Source organism: Cervus elaphus, chromosome 10, assembly GCF_910594005.1.
Source record: "Cervus elaphus chromosome 10, mCerEla1.1, whole genome shotgun sequence".
NCBI lineage: Eukaryota > Metazoa > Chordata > Mammalia > Artiodactyla > Cervidae > Cervus > Cervus elaphus.
In genome coordinates this window covers 38,928,627-38,953,411 of record NC_057824.1, presented here as the reverse complement: position 1 = coordinate 38,953,411, position 24,785 = coordinate 38,928,627, and the positions used below count along the sequence as shown (strand labels likewise).

Below are 24,785 nucleotides of genomic sequence, written 5' to 3'. Positions count from 1 at the left end.
GCTTAGCAACCTTTGGAATCTCGTCATTCTCCCCTCATTCCCACCTCCCCCCACCTCAGCCCCTTCCCAAACAGATGGTCCTCTCCCACCTCCACACCTTTGCTGGTGCCCCTCCTCCTGCCTGGAAAGCCTGTCCTGTTCTGCAAAGATCATTCTTCTGTGTCCTTTACTATCCCACCCACATGACCCCTCCTCTCTCTCCCCCTCTGTGTAGCCCCGGTCCTGTGTCTTTTCTCGTCTGCCGGCTCTGTGTATTCTGAAAGCTGAGCCCTGAGCGCATCATAGCCAGTTCCTCTGTAGTCATCCAGCCAGAGAGCGTGCCCTGAGCACTTACGCTCATTCTTCCCTTTAGTCCTCACCCCAGGGTAGTGTAGACACGCTGTAGAATTATCGTCTTGTAGACGAGGTTCATTGCTGGTCCGCAGTAGAGCCGGAGTACACACCCAGGCCTGCGAGAAGCCAGAACCCCCTCGCCTCTGGATCTCTCAGACATGCCCTTTGCAGGGGCAGGAGCCGTGTCCCATCCCTCTTTATGTGTTGTGGGCCCATCACAGAATAAATGCTGTGAAATCAAATTGAAAGGCCCCAAGCAGCGTCCTGACATCCCCCCCCCCACCCCCGGGTGACTAGATCTGACACTTGAGCCCCCAGGCTGTGCTTTTCAGAGGTTGTGATGAGTATTGATAAGACAGGTGCAAGCACTACTCACGGAGCATTCTGTGAGGAGGTACCGTTCTTGTCCCCATTTCATAGCTGAGCAGCCTGAGGCCCAGGGCTCTGTGCTGATCCAGCCTGTAAGTGCCAGAGGCAGGTTCTGACCCCACACACTGACTCCAGAGCACATGCTTCTCACCTGTTCCATCGCCCTGGGGTGTGGGCTGCAGCCCCCTCCTCCGTCCTGGGTGCTGCCCCCAATGCTGTCCTTCCACCCCTGGTCAGGCTTCTCTGCAGGCTTCCCTGGTGGCTCCGACGGTAAAGAATCTGCCTGCAATGCAGGAGACCTGAGTTCGATCCCTGGGTTGGGAGGATCCCCTGGAGAAGGGAATGGCAACCCACTCCGGTATTCTTGCCTGGAGAATTCCATGGACAGTGGAGCCTGGTGGGCTACAGTCCCTGGGGTCACAGAGAGTCAGACACAACTGAGCAACTAATACTTTCCCTCTGCAGGTACCCAGGGCACGCCCTTCTCCTTAGGATGTCCCATGGGCTTGCTGTGATTTCAGTTTCCCAGGCTATCTCAATGACTCCCTATCACTGACCAGCCCAGCTCCATTCAGGCCAGGGTGTTGGTGGGGTGATGGGGGTAGCACTCTGAATTTACATAACATCCGCCTGACTTACCAGGAGGATGTCACCTTGTGACCCTGTAAGAGGAAGTCTGTCCTGGGCTCCTCTGTTGCTTTTGTTTCTTACAGAGTTGATCACAGTCAAGGATACCGCTCTGCTAAGGGGCCGGATGAGAATGTGATACTCATAGGTAGTGGTTCCACGCCACAGCCACTCTGGGTTTTTCTTTCCAAGGAGCAGTGCTTTCTGATAGAAATAGGAAATTTGCACCCCACCAGGTGGCCAGGTGTGTGAGGAAGGCCACTTGCTGTGTCCAAGGCCCCTGAGATCCCTCGAGCCCTCTGAGCTTCAGTTTCCTTTTTTCCTTCGGACAGTGACGATAACTTGCAGAAGCCCGGAGATGATTAAGTAAAATAGTCCCGGAAAGGACCTAGCGCAGTGCCCGGCTCATCCGGGGTGCTCAGTAAAGATTCTGTCCTTCCCTTCTTCCTTTCTGGGTTTCAGAATGTGTAAATTAAGGCTCTTTTCCTGCCAAGTTGGTGCCCATCCTGAGTCATTGACAGACCTGTGTGCAAGTGCTGACTTTCGTCCATACCATGGAAGTTTTAGCGTGTCTGAAATGCCTAGAACTTTGTGTATCTGAAAGCGTGTGCAGTGAGCTGGCCGATTCTCTTTCTCTCGCCGTTTGCTCCTGGAAAGAACGCCCTGCACCCAGGGGTCAGGGGTTATCATCAACAGGCTCGTGCCTCCAGGGTGGTTGCAGGAAATCTCCGTGGCAGAGGCCACGTTCATCAGCATAGATGTGCTGACTGGTCTCACTCTGGTCCCTGCGGCTTTGCTGTTAGCTGACTTGTGCTCTAGAACAGTATCCCTAAAAAATGGCAAGCAGGAGCTGAAGGGATTTTAATAATCAAAATCAAGATTCTCTGAGTCGTGAAGAACTCTAGAACATCGGGAAATGCGTTAATTTATGTAACACTCAGCACACAGTGCCCGGCCCACGGCAAGAGCTGGGCATTAATGTTAAGTGATGGCTCTGTGCCAGCTCCATGCCAACGTACAGACGTTATCTCAGGTCAAGCTAACGCCAATGTGTGAGGCAGAGAGCATGGTCACTTCATTTTACTAAGTGGGGAACAGAGAGCTACAGCAGATCATCTGCCCAAAGTTGCAGAGCTGAGGTTGAACCACGTGTGCCCAACCCAGGAGCGTGTTCATCCCCACCTTCCCTCTGAGCATCCTTCCTTCCTGGCTGTCAGCAGAGGAGACGGCTATGCGGGCAGGAGAAGGCTCTGGCGGCGGATGCCCGTGAGCCCAGTTACAGCCTTGGTGTGAGGAGCAGAAGGCTGACGGTGGAGAGCGTTGTCTTTCGGAGCCTCAGAGGCCACAAGTGTACTTGCAGCGTTTTTCCTCTTCCACGTCTGCTTACTTCGAGGGCTGTTCTGTGTATCTTTTCTTGGCTAATTAAGCCCTTAAGGAAGTTATAAAAGTGTGGAAGAAATAACGCTGGACTCTTGCCTGAGAACATGTCCATCTGCCTGCCCTAGGCACTGCATCGAGCCCCCTCTCACGCGGGCGGCTCTGGCTCCCGGTCACATGGATATCTTTGAATTAGGGGCCATATGTGGTCAAAGGTTTAGGGCCTGGGCTCCGAGGCTGAACCGCCCGATACATCCCATTTCCGCACTTGCTGGGGGTGGGGATTGGGGCCAGTCCCTTGGCTCCTCATGTTCTCAAGTATGAAATGGGAATGGCAGCCCATCTCCTAAGGCCATGATGAGGGCTGGCCCACAGGAGGGCTTAGACCAGCCTCAGGGACGGGCAGGTGTCTGCGGAGTGGCTTGTCGTTTAGTCTCTCAGTTGTGCCCGACTCCTTGTGACCTCCTGGACTGTAGACCGCCAGGCTTCTCTGTCCGTGGGATTTCCCAGGCAAGAATACTGGAGTGGGTTGTCATTTCCTTTTCCAGGGGCTCTTCCTGACCCAGGGATCAAACCCACGTCTCCTGCATTGGCAGGCAGATTCTTTACTGCCCACCCACCAGGGAAGCCGTGGTGGTGTGGGTATTGGCTTAAAAGGGAGACGTGTTTCATCCTTGCAGCGATACCGTGCATGCGTGCCTGCTTCATTCCAGACAGTATTCCAGAGTGGGGTGCTAGGTGGTGGGGTGGACCGATGGGAAAACACAGGCACATTTCCTGTAGTCATTGGAGCTTGTCTGAAGCCGAGGCTGCTGTTTATTTAATAGGCCATAACACGGCATCTCATTACTCCTTTCATTTGCATATCTTTGTTTTCTAGTTGTGTATTTTTTTAAAAAAGCAACTTTGTGGAGTCAGTTTTCAGGTCTCGTGCTCCCAGGTGGGCACTTTTCCATGTTCGGAACTTGACGCCACGTGTGGCCTTTCCTCGGGGGCTCTGGCTCTGCCGAAGGCACGCCGGTTTGTCACGGTGGAACCGTGTGTCCATGTCCCCAGGGACTGACGTCATGGTGCGCTGCCTCAGACTGCTGAAGGAGTTCAAGCGGAAGGTGGACGACGACGACGATGATGAGGACGTCATCTCCAAGGGCGTGCCTCCCGTGGACATCGTGTTCGAGCGGGACATGCTCACGCAGACCTACGAGCTCAGTAGGTCCCGTTCCCACACCTGCTTTGGGTCCCGAGCTTTGGGTCGAGACGTGTTTTGGTCTCACGTCAAATGAGGGCTCTGCTGTGGAGAATGTCTTCCATCAGGGAGCAAAGTTGTTTCCCTCGACTTTGGGGTCAGATTTGAGTCTGAACCCTTGCTCCACCCCTTGTCTGCCGGCTATAGACTTTAGCAAGGTCTCTGAGCCTCAGTCCCTTCATCTGTGAAATGGGGCCATTATCCCCCCTGGCACATAGGACGACTGAACGAGTAGGATTAAAACATCTGATGTACATAGGGACGACAGAAACTATTAGCTATTGCTATTATTATTCAAAGATTTAAGAGTTACTTTCCAGCTTTTAAAATTGGCCTGGGGTCATTCATTGCAGGCTGGGGATTATAGTGATGAAGGGGGCCGGGACAACCATGTCTCCATCCCGCCCCTCCTTCCCCTAACTTCCCTAACATCTGTGTAAGGCAGCCATGACCCAGGGCCGTAGATGCTGTGGCTGCAGGTCCCCTGTAGGGGAGCGTGTCTAGAGTAGCAGGTGAGGGGCTGCAGGAGGTTTGGTTCCATCAGCAGGCATGAAGCCACCAGGTGAATCGGCACACCCTATAGGGAGGGCTTCTTCAAATCTCTCAGACACAGTTTGGGGGTAAAACTGTCCTAACCCTTTCATCCCTGGTTGTAGCAAGTTGCTGGTTCAACATAGGAGCACATGCTAGTCACCTCTTTGCATTCTCCTATTTAAATTTTTATGCATGGACAATAAATATAGCAAAACTGCCTTCATTCAGATTGGTTTTGCCTAGCAGCCTTGAGTGAGTGACCCATCAGGAATTGAAAGGGAAATTCTATCTGAACAGTCACAGAATTTTGCCCCGAAGTCTGCTCTGTAGTTGCTGTGTTTTACTGGGGGGACTCCCGCCCACCCCCACCCCCACCTCACCAGGTGCCTTCCAATCTCTGAGTGTATTTGAAACAGCTCTTTAGAGGCACATCCAGTAATAGCCCAGCATGTAGCAGGGCAGGGACTGACATACCAGACAGAGCAAATAATTTCGCAGTTGTCCACTGGTCATTTATTACAGGGCCAAATAGGGTTATTTTCTTCCCTAGCCCCTGCTGGCCGGCAGCTGTTACAGGGTAATACAGTAATCTGTGTCCATGGTGCCTCTGAGTCTACCGAGAAAGACAGGAAAATGAAGAAGTTCTTCATTAAAATTACTTCCATGCTTTTTAAAAAAAAAAAGCCTCAGTTTAATTTAGCTGAGAAAGTTCATTCATGTGAAAGCACTCACTTCCCGCTGCAAGAGAAAACCAACGTCCCTGGGACTCGATGGATCAGGCCTCGATCACTTGACATTTACAGCTTTGACATGGAGGAGTCAGATAGTGAGCGCTTAGAAATGAGCCATGAGTCGGAATGTTCCGAGTCTTGGGAGCGGAGGGAGAGGGGAGGCCGGGTGTCTTATTCTGTTTGTCGGTTTCCCTGCATTAAAACGTCCGTGCCTCGGAAAGGTGGGTGGGAGCTGACCCAACTTGTGCAGAGGGGCTCCGTGGCGGAGGCTGGGGGTCAAGTGTATTGTTTCTCGCAGTCGAGCGTCGAGGCACGAAAGGCATTTCCCAGGCTGAAATCCGAGTGGCTATGAACGTGGGAAAGCTGGAAGCCAGAATGCTGTGCCGTCTCCTTCAGAGATTCAAAGTTGTCAAGGTAACAGCATGAGTCATCCCGCGTGGTTCATTGTCTTTGGGTGCATGTGTGTGTGCACGCGGCGTGGTTCTAAAGGGCTGTCTCGGGCAGTCAGGAGCCCAGGTCTCCACCAAGGAAGCTAATGGGGAGGGGGCCAAGTGCAGCCCACCAGTGTGGCCCCCCTCCCCGCCGTGGATTTTGTTGGTTTTCAACTTTTGAAATTTGACTGAGTCATCAGCATTGAAAAGTCAGTGGGAGATGCTGCAGTCTGGGGAGCAGGCACCCTCCCCCCGACTCCCCTGTGGGGAGTCAGCTGAGGCTGGTGCCTCCGAGTGCCCCTTGAGATAAAGCAGGTGCCCCCAGACCTCAGTCCCCGCCCCACCCTCCCTCGTTTGTGTCCCTGGCCTGGGTCCTGGGGGCACCAAGTTGGCTAACTGGGTCTGGGATCCCCTTTCGGGACCACACCTGTCTCAGCCCTTTATGCCTCGCTCCCTTGTTGCCAACTTTTTGGCCATCTGCTGGACGGCAGTGTTAACAGTTGAACTAATGACTGCAGAGTGCTTAGCCCTGTCCTTGGCGTGTGGTTGGCACATGGAAGACGTTACCCTTTCTACCATTATGGCCAGAAAGCCCCTTCCCTCTGTTCTAGAAGACAAAAGGGAGTAGGTCAGCTTCACTCCCAATCCCCATGGCAGTGGCTCAGCAGAGCTGGAGACCCCCAGGCTCTGACTGCGTCTTGACAACAGTTAGAAACTGTCGAATTCTGCCTACTGTTACCCGTGGGCCGAGTTTGTGGTGTCTTAGACACATTGTGTCCCCCGCCCAGGGCTTCATGGAGGACGAAGGGCGGCAGCGGACCACCAAGTACATCTCCTGCGTGTTTGCGGAGGAGAGCGACCTGAGCCGGCAGTACGAGAGGGAGAAGGCGCGCAACGAGCTGCTGACCACCGTGAGCCTGGCCTCGGTGCAGGAGGAGTCGCTGCTGCCCGAGGGGGAGGACGCTTTCCTCTCCGAGCTGGACAGTGATGAGGAGGGTGGCGGCGGCAGCAGAAAGAGAAAAGGCAGGAGAGCTCCGCGGGACACGAGGTCCTTCTCGAACGGCGGTCTCAGGACGCAGCCTCACCACTCCACCCCGAGCAAGGGTAGGGGTGCTCGGGGCGGGGGTGGGCAGGGGTGCACGCTCTCAGTCTGGCTCTGGGGCCGTTCAGTCCAGCGGACACCCCAGGGTGGCCTGGGTGCTGTGCCAACAAGGGACCTGTTGGTGTCACGTGCATCACTTAATCTTACGCTCAGGAGAGCCTTGTGTGGTCTGTCTCCAGCCAGCTGTCAAGTCTCTTCCCATTTGCCCTTGTTCTGTTATATTTTAACTATTAAAGGGATGGAATTCCCTAAACTTCCTCTATCCATTTCCTCCAACAGTCTATGTAATCCCTCAGGATTTTAGTTAAATTATGGAAGACGTTTCTGAGACATGTGGATGCTGGGGCTGTTGACAGATTTGCAAATCGGGGGCTGGGGGGTTACAGTGGGAGGGGTAGCTTGCTGGCCCACCACCCTCGTCTTAAACTGACCACGTAGGCAGCTCTGGCCTCGCAGCTGAGCAGGAGTGGCCCCTCTCACGTTCCCCCTGTTGTGGCCATGGTCATCCCACCTACGCCTGTCCTCCGCCTCAGGGGGCTGGAAGGTCATCAACCTGCACCCGTTGAAGAAGCAGCCGTCCTCGGGAGCCACCGAGGAGCGAGCCTCTCGGGGCACCTTCGGCGGGGACAACCTGGACACCAGCGGCTCCTCAGAGCTCGGCATGTCCTTGGGCCCCCACTGTGTGGACAGTCACAGTGGCGACATCGCCGTGATCGAAGAGGTCAGGCTTGAAAACTCCAAGGTGAGTCCCACGGGGAGGCCGTTTCCTCCGGGAAGGAGCCTGTGGCAGGCGGGCGTCTGCCTTCTCTTTTCTGAGCTTATGGATCACAACAACAAAATCAGTAATAGTAGAAGGGCCACGTGCTCAGGCCTGGGGGGTGGGCAGGGAGCAGGGCTCCACGGGAAGGAATGCTGTGCTTATTTACCTACCACCGTCACGCAGCCTGCCTTGGCCAGATATCACCTGTTACGTGCAGAACTTTGACATTTGTCACAACATACTGTTTTTATTTAAGTTTATTTTGGAGGGAAAATGTGTATGGCTGCTTTTTTTTTCCCCTTTAATATTTATTTACTTGGCTCCACCGGGTCTTAGTTGTGTCCTATGGGATCTTTGGCTGTGGTACGCGGGCTCCAGAGTGACCTCAGGAGTTACAGTGCACTGGCTTAGTTACTCCACGGCACACGGGATCTTGGTCCCCCAACCAGGGATTGAACCCGAGTCCCCTCCATGGCGAGGCAGATTCTCAACTTACGGACTACGGGGGAAGTCCCGGTATGGCTACTTTAATCATTGGTTTTCACTCTGGGCCTATTTTGCCCCCCAGGGAATATTTGGCAGTGTCTTAATGCTGGAGATGCAAGAGACACAGGTTCAATGCCTGGACCGGGAAGATCCCCTGGAGAAGGAAGTGGGAACCCACTGCAGTATTCTTGCCTGGGAAATCCCATGGACTGAGAAACCCGATGGGCTACAGTCCATGGGAATGCAAAGCATCAGAAATGACCGAGCACGTACACAGAGATGTTGTCAGTTGTCACCGTAGGGAGAGGCTGCCCCTGGCGTCTTGTGGGCAGAGGCCAGGGAGGCTGTGAGATGTCCTAGACTGTGCGGGACAGCCCACAGTGGAGTTACTCGTCCCAGAGTGTCAGCACTGCTGGGGTTGAAAAACCCTGGCTCTAGATGAAAAGCCAATGTCAATTGTCATAGAAAGAAAGTGATCATAAAATAGGTCTGACAAAAACAAAACTTTTTTAGTTCTTTCTGGTCAGATCCTGTTGCATCCATGGCGTTAAAGAATCAAACCAGCACTTTTTCTCTGTGTAATTAGAGGGATGGAAAGGCAGCTGGCTCGGGAACACCTCTGTCACTGTGTGGTTCACTGCCCCCAGTGCTGTCCTCCGTCCTCTGGAAGCGCCTCGGATAACGGCCGGCGGCGCCTCAGTTGTCCGGCACAGGACAGACTTGGGACTGTCATGGCCTTGGTGTTGTTGCTGGTGTTTGGTTCCGGCTTCACAGCAGCCCTGACAATGAAAGCCAGGTCTGGTCCCGGAGGAGGCGAGCAAAGCCCCCGGGGATGGAGGGACTTGCCTGCTCAGCTAATGACAGAATGGAGATTAGAACCCGTGGGTTTGGAGCTCCCACCCTGCCCTGCTTCTCTCTCTGTCTCTGGCCTGGAAGCCTGAGCCTGGGTCCTGTCCCTACAGCAAGGAGGGGTGAGGTGGGGTGTAAGAGAGTGAGGGGTTTCTATGGAATTTTCTAGAACCTTCTAGCCATATCCTATCATCAGATTCCATGACTCTTTTTCAAGTCGTGATTGGTCTCGTCTCCACCTGAAGCGCCTGCATGTCAGCAGGTGGGGCCCACCAGGTTCCTGAGGGTCTTCCCTGCCGTCCTCACCCCGCCCCCTCTTTGCACCTCCTTGTACGGTCTCCGGGCCCCTAGCAGCACGCTCTCTCCAGGCCCTGCAGGCCCTGCTCAGCTCAGCGTTTTCCTCTTAGAAGTCTGTCCCCAGGGTCCTCTTGCTTCTTTTTTGTCTACTTGCTGGGAAGAGGGGCAGGAACTGCCTGTCTGGAGGTCCCTTGGTAAAGCGTGTGTTCATTTTGCTCCCCGGCAACCCCATGGAAAGCAGGCAGGTTTCCTTAACGTGGTTTTCCTCCAGAATGTTTGCTCTGATACAGAGGTGAGAACCAAGTCTTTCTGCCACTCTTGGGCCCCTTCTTGGATCTGTGACTCGCTCTCCCTTCGGGCCCCACCTGCTTGAGGAAATCAATGAGCCCCCCTCCCCCCAGAGTGTCAGTGGCAGCAGGAAGGTGATGGGACCCCTGCCCGAGTGTGTTCTCATTGAGTTCTCGTTCCCCTGGAAGTGCTGCTGCAAGTGAGAAGGGCATCCAGCAGAACAGGCCCTGAGTTGTGCTGAGGGATCTTCCAGGAATGTGTTGGGGTTGGGATTTCCCTTCGCTGCAGGGCACAGATTTGGGCTTTAGGGTAAGTGATCTGAGGGCAGATGGGACAAGGTCGGGGTCTGAGCTCCTGAAGCCAGAAAGAAGGCAGGAAGAGAGGTGTGGGCGTAGCAGCAGGGTGGGGAGGGCTCCTGTCTGTTCTCTCTGCATCGTTCACTCCTGCTCTTCCTGATTCACTCAGAGGCTGCCTGTCTGTCTAGTTTATGTCCCTGGAGAGGCTGCCCATGGCTTCCTCAACAGGACGCAGAAGCCCATCCTGGTGCTCATTCATGCCCTTGGACCCTGTCCGGTTGTTTCACCTCCAGAAGCCCTGGATTCCTCTTCCGTAAAATGGGAACCTTAATAATAAGGCTTGAATGAAGAAAGCCCCACAGAGTGACTGTAGGGAGTCCGTGTTCAGTCTGTCCATTTCCTTCCTTCCACTGTGGAAGAAGCAAGTCAAAACTTGAGTGAAGACGGTCCCCTTCTCCAGGGAGGGCTGGAGTAGATGTGTCTGATTTCTGTTCTGAAACCAGCTGACCTTCATAAAGTTCTGGCATGTCTGTGCTGTTTCAAAGCATTGAGATAGTGGGGTAGTGGGATCCTGTGGGAGCAGTGATCCTCTTGACTTTCTTTCTTGAAATGTGGTGTAGAATTCCGTAAAGAGGGCAAGCATACCAGCAGGTGTGGTGTCTGGCCCCCAAGCCTTGCTGAGTCCGTTGTTTTTAATTCTCTTTTGGTCTCTGTTCTAGGAGAGCGGCGGTTCCCAGAAGGCAGGGAAGCACGGCCCAGGCCAAGACAAGCCCCACGAGACCTACCGACTGCTGAAGCGCAGGAATCTGATCATAGAGGCCGTCACCAACCTCCGCTTAATCGAGAGCTTATTCACGTAAGGAGTAGTCTGTCTGTCTGTCTTACATTGATAATAAAGCCCACGGGAGTCATCGCCATCCACAGAAAGGACCTGGGGGCATTTGCATCTCTCTTCTGCTGTATAGATTCTCAGAGGAGCCCTTTATGGTAGAAAGGATTTAGAGTCTTCTTGTGTGATTTGAAAAGTGTAGACACTAAGGAATATCTACCCATACACTTGACAGAGAAGCATGGTGGAGCAGAAAACCAAGGTCACAGGCAAGTGTGTTTGCCCAGCTCCTTCCTTAGAAATTTTGTGCTCAGGATAGCGTGAGCAGAAACTTAGGCAAGTAATAGCATCAGCCTCCACGGAGCCTTTTGTTCAGACAGAATGTTGTATGAACACAAAAGAAAAAGGGACACGTCTGTGTCTGCTGTCTGATTTGGTCCTTCTAGCCCCCTGTTACCACCACGTCTTGGGTGGCATACTTGGGCTTCTGAGCAGTCAAGATCAAAGCCTCTTGATTGGAAGGATTCTTACCCTTGAGTCAAGGATGGGAGTTCCCTCACTAGGGGATGGGAGGACCACCTGCAGATACTGCCGGCTATGTCTCCTCTCCTGTGCACAGAGGCATGGAGCTGGTTGTTCCTGAGGCCCTGTCTGACCCTGCCGTTCTGTGACTGGTGATCTAGAAACATCGCCATAGTGGCTCTGTAAGAGCTCGAGAGATGTAGGAGGAGAAGAATCAAAGAGCTTCAGAGCTGAGGGTGTCGATGGTGATAAACTGGGCCATTCCTTAGCTGGGTGTTGAATTAACATGGAGACTTAGTGCCATCATTGTCATGAATCATATAATCTCTTCAATTCCTGATGGAAGTTTCAGAACATGAAGCTGCTGTGAATGGTGGCTTGTCCTTAGCTAACCCATTTATCTCAGAGAGAGATGATCTTTGTCATCTTTAGAAGTCATCCTTGCAGCAGCAAAACACGCTGTAATTCTCCCCCACTTTAGACTGGATCCCATCAGGCAGGCGTCAGTTGCCGGGGTTGAGACTGGCCTTCCATGTTGAGACTGTAACTATTAAATGGCTTCTTTTGTGGTGTCACAGAATTCAAAAGATGATCATGGATCAGGAGAAGCAAGAAGGCGTGTCCACCAAGTGCTGTAAGAAATCCATCATCCGCCTGGTGCAGAACCTGTCCGAGGAAGGTCTGCTGAGGCTGTATCGGACGACAGTCATTCAGGATGGCATCAAGAAGAAGGTATCGCACGGCCACCACGCAAGCCGGGCGTTTTCTTCCCAGCTTCTCACATCCTTTCCTTGTTGGTGCCCGGGTGGTTCCTTTGTTGCCGACGACGTGGAGTTTCCCATCATGCCCCCTCACTGGGGCAGCAGGGGATTTATCCTAACTTCCTGTGGAAGCTAGAAAGAGAAAAGGGGAATAACTTGCCTGGCGCAGGCTGCGTGAGCCCAGGGCAGGGGCCCAGCCCCACAGCCGGCCTCGAAGGGGAGGAGAAAGTGAGGCATATCCAAGTTCAGCTGAGTAGCACTGGGAGAAATTAAGCAACACTTAGAAGGTGGAAAATTCAGGCTAAGCAGCAAGCACGTTATCCACAGAAATCTGCAAAAAACACATCCCAGAGGAAACGATAGCAGTGAGTCAGTGAGCATGCCCCACCGGGGCGTCCAGTGAGGACAATAGATCTCTTCTGTCTCAATCTATCTATTTCTGTAAGATTTAAAGTTTGGAGCCCTACCCGTAGCAGCTGCAGCTCAGCAGCTTTGCACATATTCGAAGGCATAAATTTTTCAGGGTCAGAGTCATTTGAGACGCCCGGCTAGGCATGGAGACCAGAGAGAATGGTGCTCCAGGGACAGGCATTTGCAATTCCCTGACCTTTTTTCTGACAACGTTTTAAATCTCTTGCCTTAAGAAAGCTCCGCTTTGATGTTTTGTTTTCTGACTAAGCTGGCAAGGTCGTTTAGGGTCTCTTTTACTTTATCTTATTTTTTGAGACCTTTGAAATTCGAGAAACAGAGCAATCCCCAAAAGTGGCTTAGGAAACTCTGTCTCTACCCTTCTGGGTTGGCAGCCTGCATCAGTTTTTGTACCTGCTCTGAGCCCTCTTGACCTTGCCCCATGCCCGTCCCCAGCCAGCCTGCCTCTCGTCCCCCTGAGCATGGCCGGAAGTCCGGGGCTGTGACCTCTCTTTCTAGGGGACAGTCGCCCAGCCAGTCAGCAGCACCACCTCTACTTTCTGTTGATCTTCCTGGAGCAGGTCTTTCGAATGTGCAGCCTTCCCAGGGCAGTCGCTGGAGGCAGGGATATCTACTCTGTCTAGGAGCCGAGAGCGTCTGTGTTTATAGAGATCTGTAGGTATCCACCATGTCCCATGCGCCCATTTGGCTCCGTGTCCACCAGGTGGTACCCAAGGGAATGGGCAAGGAGCTGGGGATGGGGAGTGCGAGTCCCAGGTAAACGCTGACGATCTGTGCCCAGGACTGGGGGCCTCGTGCCGCAGGGTACCACCATAGTAGCCCGTTTGCCAGCTGGAAAGGGCCACCGTATTGTACATCTGCCTCAAGCATAAGCTTGAGTTTCTCAGTAGCACTTTGGCACCCAGAGCGTGGGCTGCTGGCAGGCGGCCCTCCGCTCTGCTGGAGCCTCGCTGGCTGGGGTCGCTGTGCCCGGCGCCCGCCTTTTGCCGTTGCTCCTGCATCTCCTCTGTCCATCGGGGGCCTTTGGGAGGTTGGCTGGGCCATTTGGCTGTGAAGAGTGGGGAACCAGGAGTGCTATGTGTTGGCCCCAGGCTTTCAGATTCTCTGAGGTGTTGCTTAACTTCTTTCAGTCTCACCTGAACCTCACAAAACCACAAAAAAGAGCTGGCAGGGCAGCGCGGGGGGGGTCCCCTTTTCCCAAGTGAGGGACAGACAAGATGGAGCCAAGTGTGGCTTTTTGGGGTCCCTGCCCAGATGTGGCCACTGGTTCCCTGTGACCCACCCTCGCTCAGGCCATCTTGGGCAGGAAGCCTGCTGGCCAGTTCGCTGTTAGCAGACCTTACCTTGCCATCTTCTATCAGAGGAAGCTGACCCTCCTGGGTCCAGGTCACCAGGCCTGCCATCTCCTGTATGGCTATCACACCCCTCCTCTGCTCAGCCCCACCAAGTCATGTCCATCCGTCAGCCTAGTTAGGGCTCAAAAAATGATCACCACCTTCCTGTTGAACCTCAGTACCTTGGAAACACGAAACCAACACAGGCAGCCCTGAATTCTCTGCCAGTGTGTGCAGAGGCGCAGCTGGGAAGAGTCCCCCGACCGCGCACTCAGCGAGGGGAGACTAATGAAAGCCGCTTTCCTCTTCCAGATGGAAGCCCATAGGATTCCCGGGCACCTGTGGGAGACGCTCTGCTCGCAGGAGCGTGACGTCAGGAGCCAACCGCCCCCCAGGTAGCAGCAGGGACCAGTGGGCCATGACAGCCCAGCTGAGGGGCCGCAGGGCAGACCGCTCCGTTTCCAGGCCAGAATTCCTCAGCCGTCAGAGCAGCACATTAGCAATGGCAGAGCTTTGTGGCTGGGTGCTTGAGGGATTTAGGTGCCAGAAACTGTAAGGGTAAACTGATCAACATCTCACTTTGTTCCATCAGTGCCACTTGGAAATGTTAATGATAGCAGGCATGACCAGGGATCCAGCAGGGAACCAAGGGGTGGGACTGAGTCTCCCCCTGGCTCCTCCCCTCCCCTTCAAGGGCCCCCCGCATCTCTCTCTGCAGGTGGACCTGGTGGTGCACCCGTCCATGGACCAGAACGACCCCCTCGTGAGAAGTGCCATCGAGCAGGTTCGTTTCCGGATGTCCAATTCAAGCACAGCCAACAGGCAAGTGGCAGCTCCCGAGGGAATTCGCAGTAAGGCTGCCCTGGTCCATGTTCCAACCTGACGCAGTTTCCACAAAAGCCCTTTATTCATGCTTGTGTACCATCAGTGAATCCACTGGTCTGGAGTTTATGATTCATGATCCCCTGGCCTCAAAGAGGATCCATTTCGTGATTCTTTTTTCATTATCATTTATTTTTGGCTGCGCTGGGTCTTCCTTGTGACATGTAGGCTTTCTCTAGTTGCAGCAAGCAGGGGCTCCTCTCTAGTTGCTGTGTGTGGACTCCTCATTGCGGTGGCTTCTCTTGTTGCAGAGCACCGGCTCTGGGGCTTTGTTGCCCAGAGGGGTGTGGGATCTTAGTTCCCAGACGAGCGATCAAACCTGTGTCCTCTGCGCTGGCAGGCAGATTCTTAACCTAAACCACCAGGGAAGTCCCTGGATTCTTTAAGACAAAAAAAAAAAAAATCCTAACATCCTTCATTCTTTTCTGTCTAATAGAGTGTGGACAGAGTGCTTCAAATCATAGGCCCTGTGACGTGTGAAACTTGCCAAGTTTCATACTAGCTCAGAAGGATTCCAGTTGCCTTTCTGAGGTCTTCTCTCTGTTCATAAGCCACCTAATGGACTGAGAGAAAGCTTGGTAGGAGAACGTTCTCGGTTGAGTTTAAGTTAGAGGTGGGGCCCAGGCAGACACAGGGCTGGATGTGACTCGCAAACGCTGGCTTGTGTGGCTGGCGGGGCCTCAGCCACAGGTGCTGTGAATCAGTTGCTGGTTAGTCTCACGTCCCGTTCCTGTTTTCTGGCATGGATGGAGGTGTCAGAGGACCCCGCCCAGCAGGCCGCCTTGCTCACAGGGTAGCAGCTGCCCCGGAGGTGGGGGTACACTGTCCAGGTCACCCCCACATGTCCAGCGCCCTGACCCAATTTGTCCGTTTACGATTGCCTGTCCAGCCCCTGCGGGCGGTTGATTTGACTCCGTGGGGCCAGACTCTTGAGGACAGACCCTGTCGTTTCTCAGCCCTTGGTTTTCTCACGTACTCTCGCCACATCTTATCCGTGACCTTCAGGATGAAAGCGCCCCAGCCTCCAGTGCCTCAAGAGGAAGCCGAAGAGGAAAGTCAAGGAGAAGAGGGCCCGAGTGGATCAGGAGACGCCCAGCCAAGTGCCTCCTCGAAACCAGAAGGTGGACGGGTGAAAAAGACTCAGGAGAAAATGGGCGTAACCCAGCTGAAAAACTACCACCCTGTCGTAGGTAAAGAGCCGCTCCTTGTCAGGGCCCAGTCGTGTTTCATTTGAGGGGCTTCCCTGCTGCTCAGATGGCGAAGAATCTGCCTGCAATGCGGAAGACGTTCGGTTCAATTCCCAGGGCAGAAAGAGCCCCCGGGGAAGCAAATGGCTGCCCGCTCCAGTGTTCTTGTCTGGAGAATCCTATGGACAGAGGAGCCTGGCGGGCTAGAGTCCATGGGGTCGTAAAAGAGTTGGACACGACTTAGTGACTAATACACACACACACACAAAGCTCCTTCTGCTGAGTGTCCTTGGTCTGGATCATTCTATAAACCACTGAAAATCTCTGCCTCTCCCGACCCCACAGCCACTGATGAGTTTGAGCATTCATCCAGTTTTCCAGTTTGCAGGTCTCCCACAGGCTGCCTCCCATCAGCAAGGAGGAGATGGTTGGATGTTGTCACCAAGTCAGCAGACAGGAATCTGAGCAAACTCCGGGAGATGGTGAAGGGCAGGAAAGCCTGGTGGGCTCCAGTCCATGGGGTCTCAAAGAGTGGGGCACGAATGAGCAACTGAATAACAACAGCTCCCATCACCCCTCCACCAAGCTGCTCTGACGTCAGCCTGTGCTGGGCCGTGCACACAGCCAGGCCTTCGTAGTCGGAGCTTCAGCTGCAGTTGCCGGTCACAGCGTGCACGTTGGTGGAGGGGCGCAGCGGTGCTAGGGTGCAGACCTCAGGTGGAGATGTCCTGGCAGGGGCCCGAGCGGCCGGGGATGCCGAGCAGGAGGGGTCATCCGTGGGACCTCACTTGCTGAGTTCTCCGGACACATGGGCTCGGCCTTTCCTCTCAAGGCTTCACAGTTAGAAAGTGCAGATGGGGCAGGGGGAACTCACGCGAGGACATGCACCTGAGCAGCGCACGCGCCTGGGTGGGCGCAAGGCCGCCAAGGGCTCCTCAGGGTCCAGGCTTGGTGCCGGAGGAGGGGCCCTTGGGCCCCGTGTCCTCCCCGCCACATCTTCCTTGTCTCTCACCTGTCTCTTCTCTCTGGGGCAAGTCAGGGAGCACTTGGTGTCAAAGAAATAAGCTCTTTAGAAGAACCTGATTTTGGAGTGCTTGCAGTCCCCGTGAGCCTTGAGCCTGTCCTGGAGGCCCACCGTCCCCGCTCCCCACGGTTCACCTCCTCGCTCCCCTCCTTCCTTGCTCTGCCCTGTCCATTGGGCCTCCTGGCCCTTCCCCCAGTATGCTGCGTGTGGGTGTGTGCTCAGTCGTATCCGACTCTGCAAACCCATGGACTGTAGCTCGCCAGGTTCCTCTGTCCATAGGATTTCCCAGGCAAGAATACTGGAGTGGGTTGCCATTTCCTCCTCCAGGGGATTTGACCCAGGGATCAAATCCACGCCTCTTGGGCCTCCTGCATTGGCAAGTGGGTTCTTTACCAGTGGAGCCACCAGGAAAGAAAGCTAGACACATTGCATTCACCCTGGGGTGTGTGTCCCCAGATGTCTGCATGGCCCACTCCTTCACCAGCTCCAGGCCGCCCCCTAAGATTTCTCCCTGGGAGACCTTCCAGGCCTTTGCAGAAGTATCGCCCTCCTCTCCCTTCCTTGCTTTATTTTCAGCATCAGCTGTTTCCATCCAGTGTACTGTCTTAGGTAGTTTGTTATTATCGGTCCTCTAGAAACTAAGTCCCCTGAGGATGGAAGCATTTGCTGTCTCCCTGGACCCCTGGGACCCAGCAGCCCTCGGTTGTTTTTGAATGAAGTGAACCGAAGGGAACCCGGAGTTTTCACGCACCACTCTCCTTCCTTCTCGCCCCAGTTCCTGGACTGGGGCGCTCTCTAGGGTTTCTGCCCAAAATGCCTCGCCTGCGGGTTATCCACATGTTTCTGTGGTACCTGATCTATGGGCACCCTACCACGGTGGAGGAGCTGAGCTTCTCAGAAAGGAAGGCAGGAGTCCCGTGCTCCTCCGGGAGCAATCTGGAGGCCTCCTTCGATGCCGCAGCCAAGGACACCCAGGACGCAACCACCTGGGAGGGCGAAGTGGAACTCGCCACGGAGACCGGTGAGATGCCCTGGGCTGGGACGCCACAGCAGGGTGCAGCGGGGAGTCACTGCCCCAATCACTATACAGACATCACCCTGGCTTCCTGAGCCTCTGGGCCTCCTGCCCAACGGGGAGGGTTTTGCCCAAGTTTGTGGTGAGAGGGAACCAGGACCAGGGAGGAGAGAGCAGCATCGTGACCAGGAGTCTGGGATGTGACCCCATTTTCTCCTAGTGTTCGTGGATGAAGCCTCCTGGAGGCGCTACGTCCCTCCCATCCCAATCCACAAGGACTTCGGCTTCGGCTGGGCTCTGGTCAGTGACCTCCTTCTGTGCCTGCCCCTCTCCATCTTCACCCAGATCGTGCAAGTCAGCTACAAGGTACGGTGGCTCCCAGGCCGCTGCAGGGGGCTGGTGCCTCAGCTCCACACTGGGGGACCTGCGCTCAGCTGGTCAAGGGAAGATGCCTGTAGTTGGCTGGGTGATGGGTGGCTGGCCAGATAGATAGATAGATGGATTAAATAGGAAGGCAGGCAGGCAGAGTAGATAGTGGAGGTTGGATGGATGGTGGGTCAAGGGAGATATTTCAAAGACTTGTTCCTTCTAGATCAATCAATAGACAGACAGTTATGGTAGAGCAATAAAATATGTTTTTACAAATTTGGTAAATACAGAAAAAAGGAGAGAATAGAAATTGCCATAGAAATGCCATAACTGTGTCACTCAGAGGCATCGCTGCTCATGTTATCTGTGTGTCTTCATCTAGTCTTTTTTTCTATGCCATGTTTGTGTGTACATGAATGTGTGTATATATAAGAGCGTCCTTTTTTAAAAAATACTGAATTGAGATCCTACTGTGTTTACTCTTTTATCATCTGTTCTTACCACCGAACAATATATTGTATTTTCCACACCATTGTTTTACTTGATATTAAGTAAATTCGTAGTATTCCTTTTTTAAAAATTTAATTTATTTTAATTGAGAGCTAATTACTTTACAGTATTGTAGTGGTTTTTGCCATACATTGACATGAATCAGCCAGGGGTGTACAAGTGTCCTCTGTCCCAAACCCCCCTCCCACCTCCCTCCATAGTATTCCTTTTAAGCACATACCCCAATTTATGTAACCAGTACTGTATTTTTGGACATTTCAGTTCCAGTTTCTTGGTGTTGTAAATGACGCAATGATGAATACCTTTTAGTAGCTGTATTTGTGGGTAACTCCCAAAATTTTTTCTCCAAGGGTAAGGATAGAAGCAGCATCAATGGCTTTAAAGGCAATAAGCAATCTTTATCTTTAAAAAAAAAAAAAAAAGTATTTATTTGGCTGCTCAGGGTCTTAGTTGTGACACATGGGATCTGGTTCCCTGACCAGGACTCAAACCTGGGCCCCCTGCATTGGGAGCAGTGAGTCTTAGCCACTGGACCACCAGGGTAGTCTCATCTTTCATTTTTTAGATATAAATAAATACATTCCCCTGTGCTCCCCCAGGAATGTTTTAGCACTTCGTATGCCCACCAGCAGTGAGTGAGGCCACGTGTTCGGTCCCCCCAAGTGTGGCAGAAAGGTGGGAGGGGGGGGTGTCTGGGCTGAGAGGGCGATATGTGAGGTGGAGCGAGGAGGAGGGTCCGTGTCCCCATGGGGCAGATGACCCGGCTCAGCGAGACCTCAGCCCAGAACGTTGCGCTGAGTGTTTCTTCACGACTGTTGGAACTTGCCCTGGCCTGGAGGGTGAGCTGAGCACTGAAAATCCCCTCTCAGGTGGACCACCTCGAGGAGTTTCTGAACGACCCCCTGAAGAAGCACACGCTGATCCGCTTTCTCCCCAGGTCCATCCGGCAGCAGCTTCTATATAAGAGGTGAGGTCCCTGCAGTGACTCGGGGCAGCTGAGGGTCCCGGCAGGCCCCTCCGAATTAGGCTTCTGAGTAACGGTTGACCCGGAAAAGAAAAGGTTTCTGCCTTTTCCAGGTTGTAAAGACCCAAGGTCATTAATTCAGCCACCTTCTGTGACCTTCTACATAAAGCACAGAAGCAAATGCAGTGTGGGCTGGGACATTTTAGCCCTTGATCGCAAGGTTCTTTTAAAAGTAAAATCTGCTGATAAAGACTGCGGGTCATGAACTGGGTTTTCCTTTTGTTATTTCTGATGTCAAGCGCCCCCCCCCCCCCACCACCACCCCGTGTAGAAGCAGTCCCCACTGCCCTGGGTGGTGATGGTCCGGGGGTCCTGGGTCTCAGTTCAGTGCAGGCCCAAGGCCCGCCCTTGAGGTCCTACAGGTAGAAGAGGGGAGAAGCAGTGAGTCCCATCCCTCACTCCCATTCAACCCCCTGATAATGACTGAGCACCCGCCGCCCCCTCTTCCTACAGACGTTTCATTTTCTCGGTGGTGGAGAACCTTCAAAGGCTCTGCTTCATGGGGCTACTCCAGTTCGGCCCCACAGAGAAGTTTCAGGATAAAGATCAGGTAAACAGCCTTCACGCCCAGTCGAAGGTGGTTCGTCCTGACCGTTTCCAGACACTAACCCAACTCGGAGGTTGAGCCTCCCCCCTCACCATCTGCTGTCTCCTTTGTAGGTCTTTGTCTACTTGAAGAAGAATGTGGGCATCGTGGACACCACCACCTGTGACCCCCATTACAACGTGGCCCGCAGCAGCCGGCCCTTCGAGAGGCGTTCATATGTCCTGAACTCAATGCAGGATGTGGAGAACTACTGGTTCGATCTGCAGTGTGTCTGCCTCAACACCCCGCTAGGTACCAGCTGTCTTTATGGGACTCCCTGTGTTCCCTCTTTTCTGTGGGATTAGAGCTGGAAGGAGCTAGAAACCGCCTGCTGGTTTTCAGACTGTCCCCCGGAGGCCTGGAGTATCCTGGAAGCTCCCTTAGAAAGGAATGTGGTGGATCTTAACTGGGAGGGCCCCCAGCCCCCACCGCATTGAGCCCACGCAGCTCCACTTGTGTCTTCATTCACTGGCTTGTTGAGTCGGTATTTACTGCACACCTTGTGAGTGCTTTCTCATCTGCACATCACAGCGGGACTTGTGCTGTCTTGGGGAAGACACAGCACAGAGACCCAGAGTGGGTTAAGTGCTGGGGAGGAAACGCACTGGGTGTCGGATCGAGGGTATTTTCCTAGGCTGGCGAGGAAGCAGCCTTTCTGAGCAGGAGAGTTTGAGCTGAGTTCTAAAGGATGAGCCGAGCCATCATGACCAGAGCTGAGAAGCGGAATCGGCCAGTATATGTGGAGGGAGAGTGGCCGCTGGGATGGAGAAGCAGGCAGGAGCCAGACTCGGGGGCCTTGCAGGACCCTTGCAGGAGAACTTGCAAACTTCCAAACTTGCAGGAGACTTTGGCTTTATTCTCAGAGCCGCGAGAATCCATTGGTGGTTGTAAGTCGATCTCACGTCCTTCAAAGCTGCCCTGGCTGCTGTGTGGACCATCGCCTGAGAGGCACCAGAGCAGGGGCAGGGAGGCCAGCGGGGGACTGTGCCTCGGGTCCTCTGGTGACAGTGAAGGCCAGAGGACAGGTGGGGAGGTCTGGAGGAGGAGGAACTGACCAGACTGCCCAGGGGTTGGGTGACTCGGGCTTTGTGTTAGGCCTTGGCTTGCGTCGTCTTCTCCGTCTGGCACGTCCTGACCTATGTTCACCTTGCAGATAGCCACCCCCAACTTTAAGCATTCTTTCTCCGAGAAAGCCTTTCCAGCATCTTTGCTGTCATCTGATGTCATTCTGGGAATCCCTTGAGCATGGGAGATTTGGCTTTCATCCCCAGTGTGTCTCAAAGTGCCTGATAGACAGGCGACATCCCAAACATGTTTATAAGAATGAATGGAGAGTTTGTAGAAGGCGATAGAACTGCCAGTCTGGTGCTCTTTCCTGTAAGCCAGTTTCCCTCTGGTCCTGTCTTGCCACTTCTCCCAAGAGAAGAAGGATGCTACATTCCATTTGCACCTGGGAGAGGACTTCCTGTCTTCCTCCTGTCACAGAGCCTGAAGATCAAGGTTACGCTTTGATTTTTGCAAAGCAGGAGCCACATGTGTATTGTTGTCGGTGTGTGCTCAGTCGTGACCGACTCTTTTGCAACCCCATGGACTGTACCCCGCCAGGCTCCTCTGTCCATGGGATTTGACAGGCAAGAATCCTGGAGTGGGTTACCATTTCCTTCTCTGGGGGTTCTTCCTGATTAAGGGATTGATGAACCTCCTGCGTTGGCAGGCGGATTCTTTTTTGCTGAGCCGCCAGGAAAGCCTGTGATTTGGGTAGAACTGCTTAATGCTAAGAGGCTAACGAGCACTTGTATAGATCATTTAATGGGTCCAGACAAATGTTAGAAACAGTGTGTATTGTAGACTCCTCTGGCAGCAACAATGAGCTAGGCTTTTAGCATTGCAGATTTTAAAGTGTCCTAATTCCCCTGCATTTTATACTAGATAAAAATTTGTGAACCAGTATGTTATTTGCACCAGAGTCTTTCAGGCTTGACAACAGGTGAATTTCCATCCCTTTTCATGTTCTTAAGCCAAAACGTGGGAGGCTTATTGAGTTTGTTAATCAGACATTGACCATCCCTTCAGTCAACAAACATCTGCAGGGGTCGAGGGGGTTCTGCCCCACAGACCAAGGGGAAGCATCATACAAGATGTGCGTATCCTTCAGGGTGGGGCTCGCAGAGCGTGAGTGCACCGGCAGCTCTGGGGAAGCGTGTTGAAACGTGGGTTACTGGGCGCTGTCCAGGGACTTGGACTCAGCAGTCCTGGGGGTGGCCTAAGTCTGCATCTCCAGCAGGCAGCTTGGCAGTGCCAAGTGAGGCATCGCCTGAAGTCCTCTTAGGTTCACGGTCCATTCAGATGCACGGCCCTGGGTGAGCTCTTTGGAGGCTCCTGAGCCTCAGTTTCTTCATTTCTAATCTGGGAACACCGCCGCCGCCTTGTGGAGTTGAGGGGAGGCTTGAAGCAGACGTTTCACGTGAGGCTCTGGGTGAGAAGTGCGCGCATGGGCTTTGCCTGTTGCCTCTCGCCACCAGCCAGGCGGAAGTCTGCAGCTGACCATGTTACAGGCGGCTCTTTGACAGTCTGCAGATTGCCATAACCTTCCCTGGCCTGACTCAAGCAGTTCTTTTAATTAATTAGTTATTTATGGCTGTGCTGGATCTTCACTGCTATGCACGGGCTTTCTCTAGTTGCGGAGAGTGGGCTTCTCATTGCAGTGGCTTTTCTTACTGCGGAGCCCAGGCTCTAGCGCACAGGCTCAGTAGTTGTGACACGCGGACTTAAGTTGTCGCGCGGCATGTGGGATCTTCCTGGACCAGGGATCAAACCCAGGTCCCCTACATTGGCAGGTGGATTCTTAACCACTGGACCACCAGGAAAGTCCCTCAAGCAAAGGTTTTAATCATGTTTCACATTTCTTTGCAAGAAGTGCAGTTTGCTTACTTTCTCCTCTGAGCAAATGCCCCTCTGCAGAGGGCACTCAGGGATCCTGGTAAAGAGACAGCGAGCATACCTCAGAGCTGTGTGGTCTTGTTTGTCGTGTCCAACACTTTGCGACCCCAGGGGCTGTAGCCCGCCAGGCTCCTCTGTCCATGGGATTCTTCAGGCCAAGGATACTTTACTGGAGTGGGTTACCATTTCCTCCTCCAGGGTATCTTCTCAACGCAGGGTTCGAACTCACGTTTCCTGCATTGGTAGGCGGGTTCTTTACCACTGAGCCCTTGGGTAAGCCCAGGCCTATGGCATGCGACTCCCCAGGGCCTCCACCAGGAAGAAAGAAGGCCTGGAGTTTCTCTGGCTGCCTGCTCGCCTTCCCGCCTTTATAGAATCCAGGCTGTGTGCAGTCTCTTTTCTCAGGTTCACCCACCAGCCTTAACTCTTCCTTCTGCTCCCCCGTGACATGATGATGTAAGACGTTTTGTGCAAAGAGGTCCACCCGTTTCAGCCCCTCTCCCCTGATGGCGAGCCTAGTCCCAGAAAGGGAATTCACTCCTCTTGCCACCAGTGGCAGACCTTGGCGGGAAGGTGTCATCAGCGGAGCTCGTGTCTCTTTCCTAGGAGTGGTGCGCTGCCCGCGTGCCCGGAAGAGCAGCGGCCCGGACCAGGGCAGCGATGAGGAGGGCAGAATGCAGAAGGAGCAGGAGAACGCCATGGACAAGCACACACTGGAGCGCAAGTGTGCCATGATGGAGTACACCATGTACGTCCCGCCCCGTCTCCGCAGTGCCGGCCCTGAGTGCAGAGCCGCGGGGGCCTCGTCCTGCAGGCAGTGGGCGCCACCCCCCGCCCCCCCGGTCAGGCTCCCTGTCAGGCCTGGAGGCCTGAGTCCCTGGTGTGGGGGCTGTGAGTCGGTGGCCGTGGCTCACTCTGGCCCCAGCCATGAGGCAGTTAGCTCCCCCCACCCATTGTCAAAAACTAAAAAGAACCGGTTGCCGAAGTTCAAAAAGAACCAGTTGCTGAAGTTTAAAAGCTGAGAGTTTTACATAAAAATCTGGATTTTTGACAAATTCTTTACTGCTCCCTGTCAGGTGTCTTTGTGGGAAGGTAGCAGTTGCAGTACATGCCCCCACCCACTCCACGGGCTCTCTCCTCAGTTCCCAAGGAGGCTCGGGGTCTGTTTCTTTCCCGACTCTCAGGGGCAGCCGCGAGGTTGTGGATGAAGGCATCATCCCCGGAGACGGCCTGGGAGCCGCGGGGCTCGACTCCAGCTTCTACGCACACCTGAAGCGCAATTGGATCTGGACCAGCTACATCATGGACAAGGCCAAAAAGGTGGGTGTCCGTCCTGGGACCATCCCACCCCCCCCCCCCCACCCCCCCCCCCCCCCCCGGCCATCACTACTCACCCGCCTCCCCTTTCCCTGGCTCACAGATTTTATTTTTGTTTTTAAGATTTACCTATTCTGTTTCTGGTTTTGGCTGCCTGGGTCTTGGTTGCTGTGTGCAGGCTTTCTCTGGTTGTGGCGAGAGGGGGCTGGTCTTCGTTGCGGTGCTCAGGCGTCTCGTCACGGTGGCTCCTCTCCGTTGAGCACAGGCTCCAGGGCGCTCGGGCTTCAGTAGTTGAGGCGCACAGGCTTAGTTGACCCACGGCACGTGGGA

The 24,785-nt window shown here is 53.9% G+C and overlaps 1 protein-coding gene across 1 annotated transcript in view; it reads left to right on the top strand.

Annotated features, from left to right (window-relative positions):
- GTF3C1 (general transcription factor IIIC subunit 1) overlaps positions 1-24,785 on the top strand; it is a 77,393-nt gene that overhangs the window by 29,417 nt on the left and 23,191 nt on the right. The window contains exons 7-21 of the mRNA XM_043914567.1: positions 3,763-3,915; positions 5,516-5,631; positions 6,437-6,752; positions 7,284-7,492; positions 10,446-10,582; positions 11,656-11,809; positions 14,320-14,423; positions 15,489-15,673; positions 17,470-17,715; positions 17,930-18,075; positions 19,458-19,555; positions 20,066-20,162; positions 20,273-20,450; positions 23,745-23,886; positions 24,323-24,458. Coding sequence (XP_043770502.1) covers positions 3,763-3,915; positions 5,516-5,631; positions 6,437-6,752; positions 7,284-7,492; positions 10,446-10,582; positions 11,656-11,809; positions 14,320-14,423; positions 15,489-15,673; positions 17,470-17,715; positions 17,930-18,075; positions 19,458-19,555; positions 20,066-20,162; positions 20,273-20,450; positions 23,745-23,886; positions 24,323-24,458 — 2,417 coding nt within the window. The remainder of the gene's footprint in view (positions 1-3,762; positions 3,916-5,515; positions 5,632-6,436; positions 6,753-7,283; positions 7,493-10,445; positions 10,583-11,655; positions 11,810-14,319; positions 14,424-15,488; positions 15,674-17,469; positions 17,716-17,929; positions 18,076-19,457; positions 19,556-20,065; positions 20,163-20,272; positions 20,451-23,744; positions 23,887-24,322; positions 24,459-24,785) is intronic.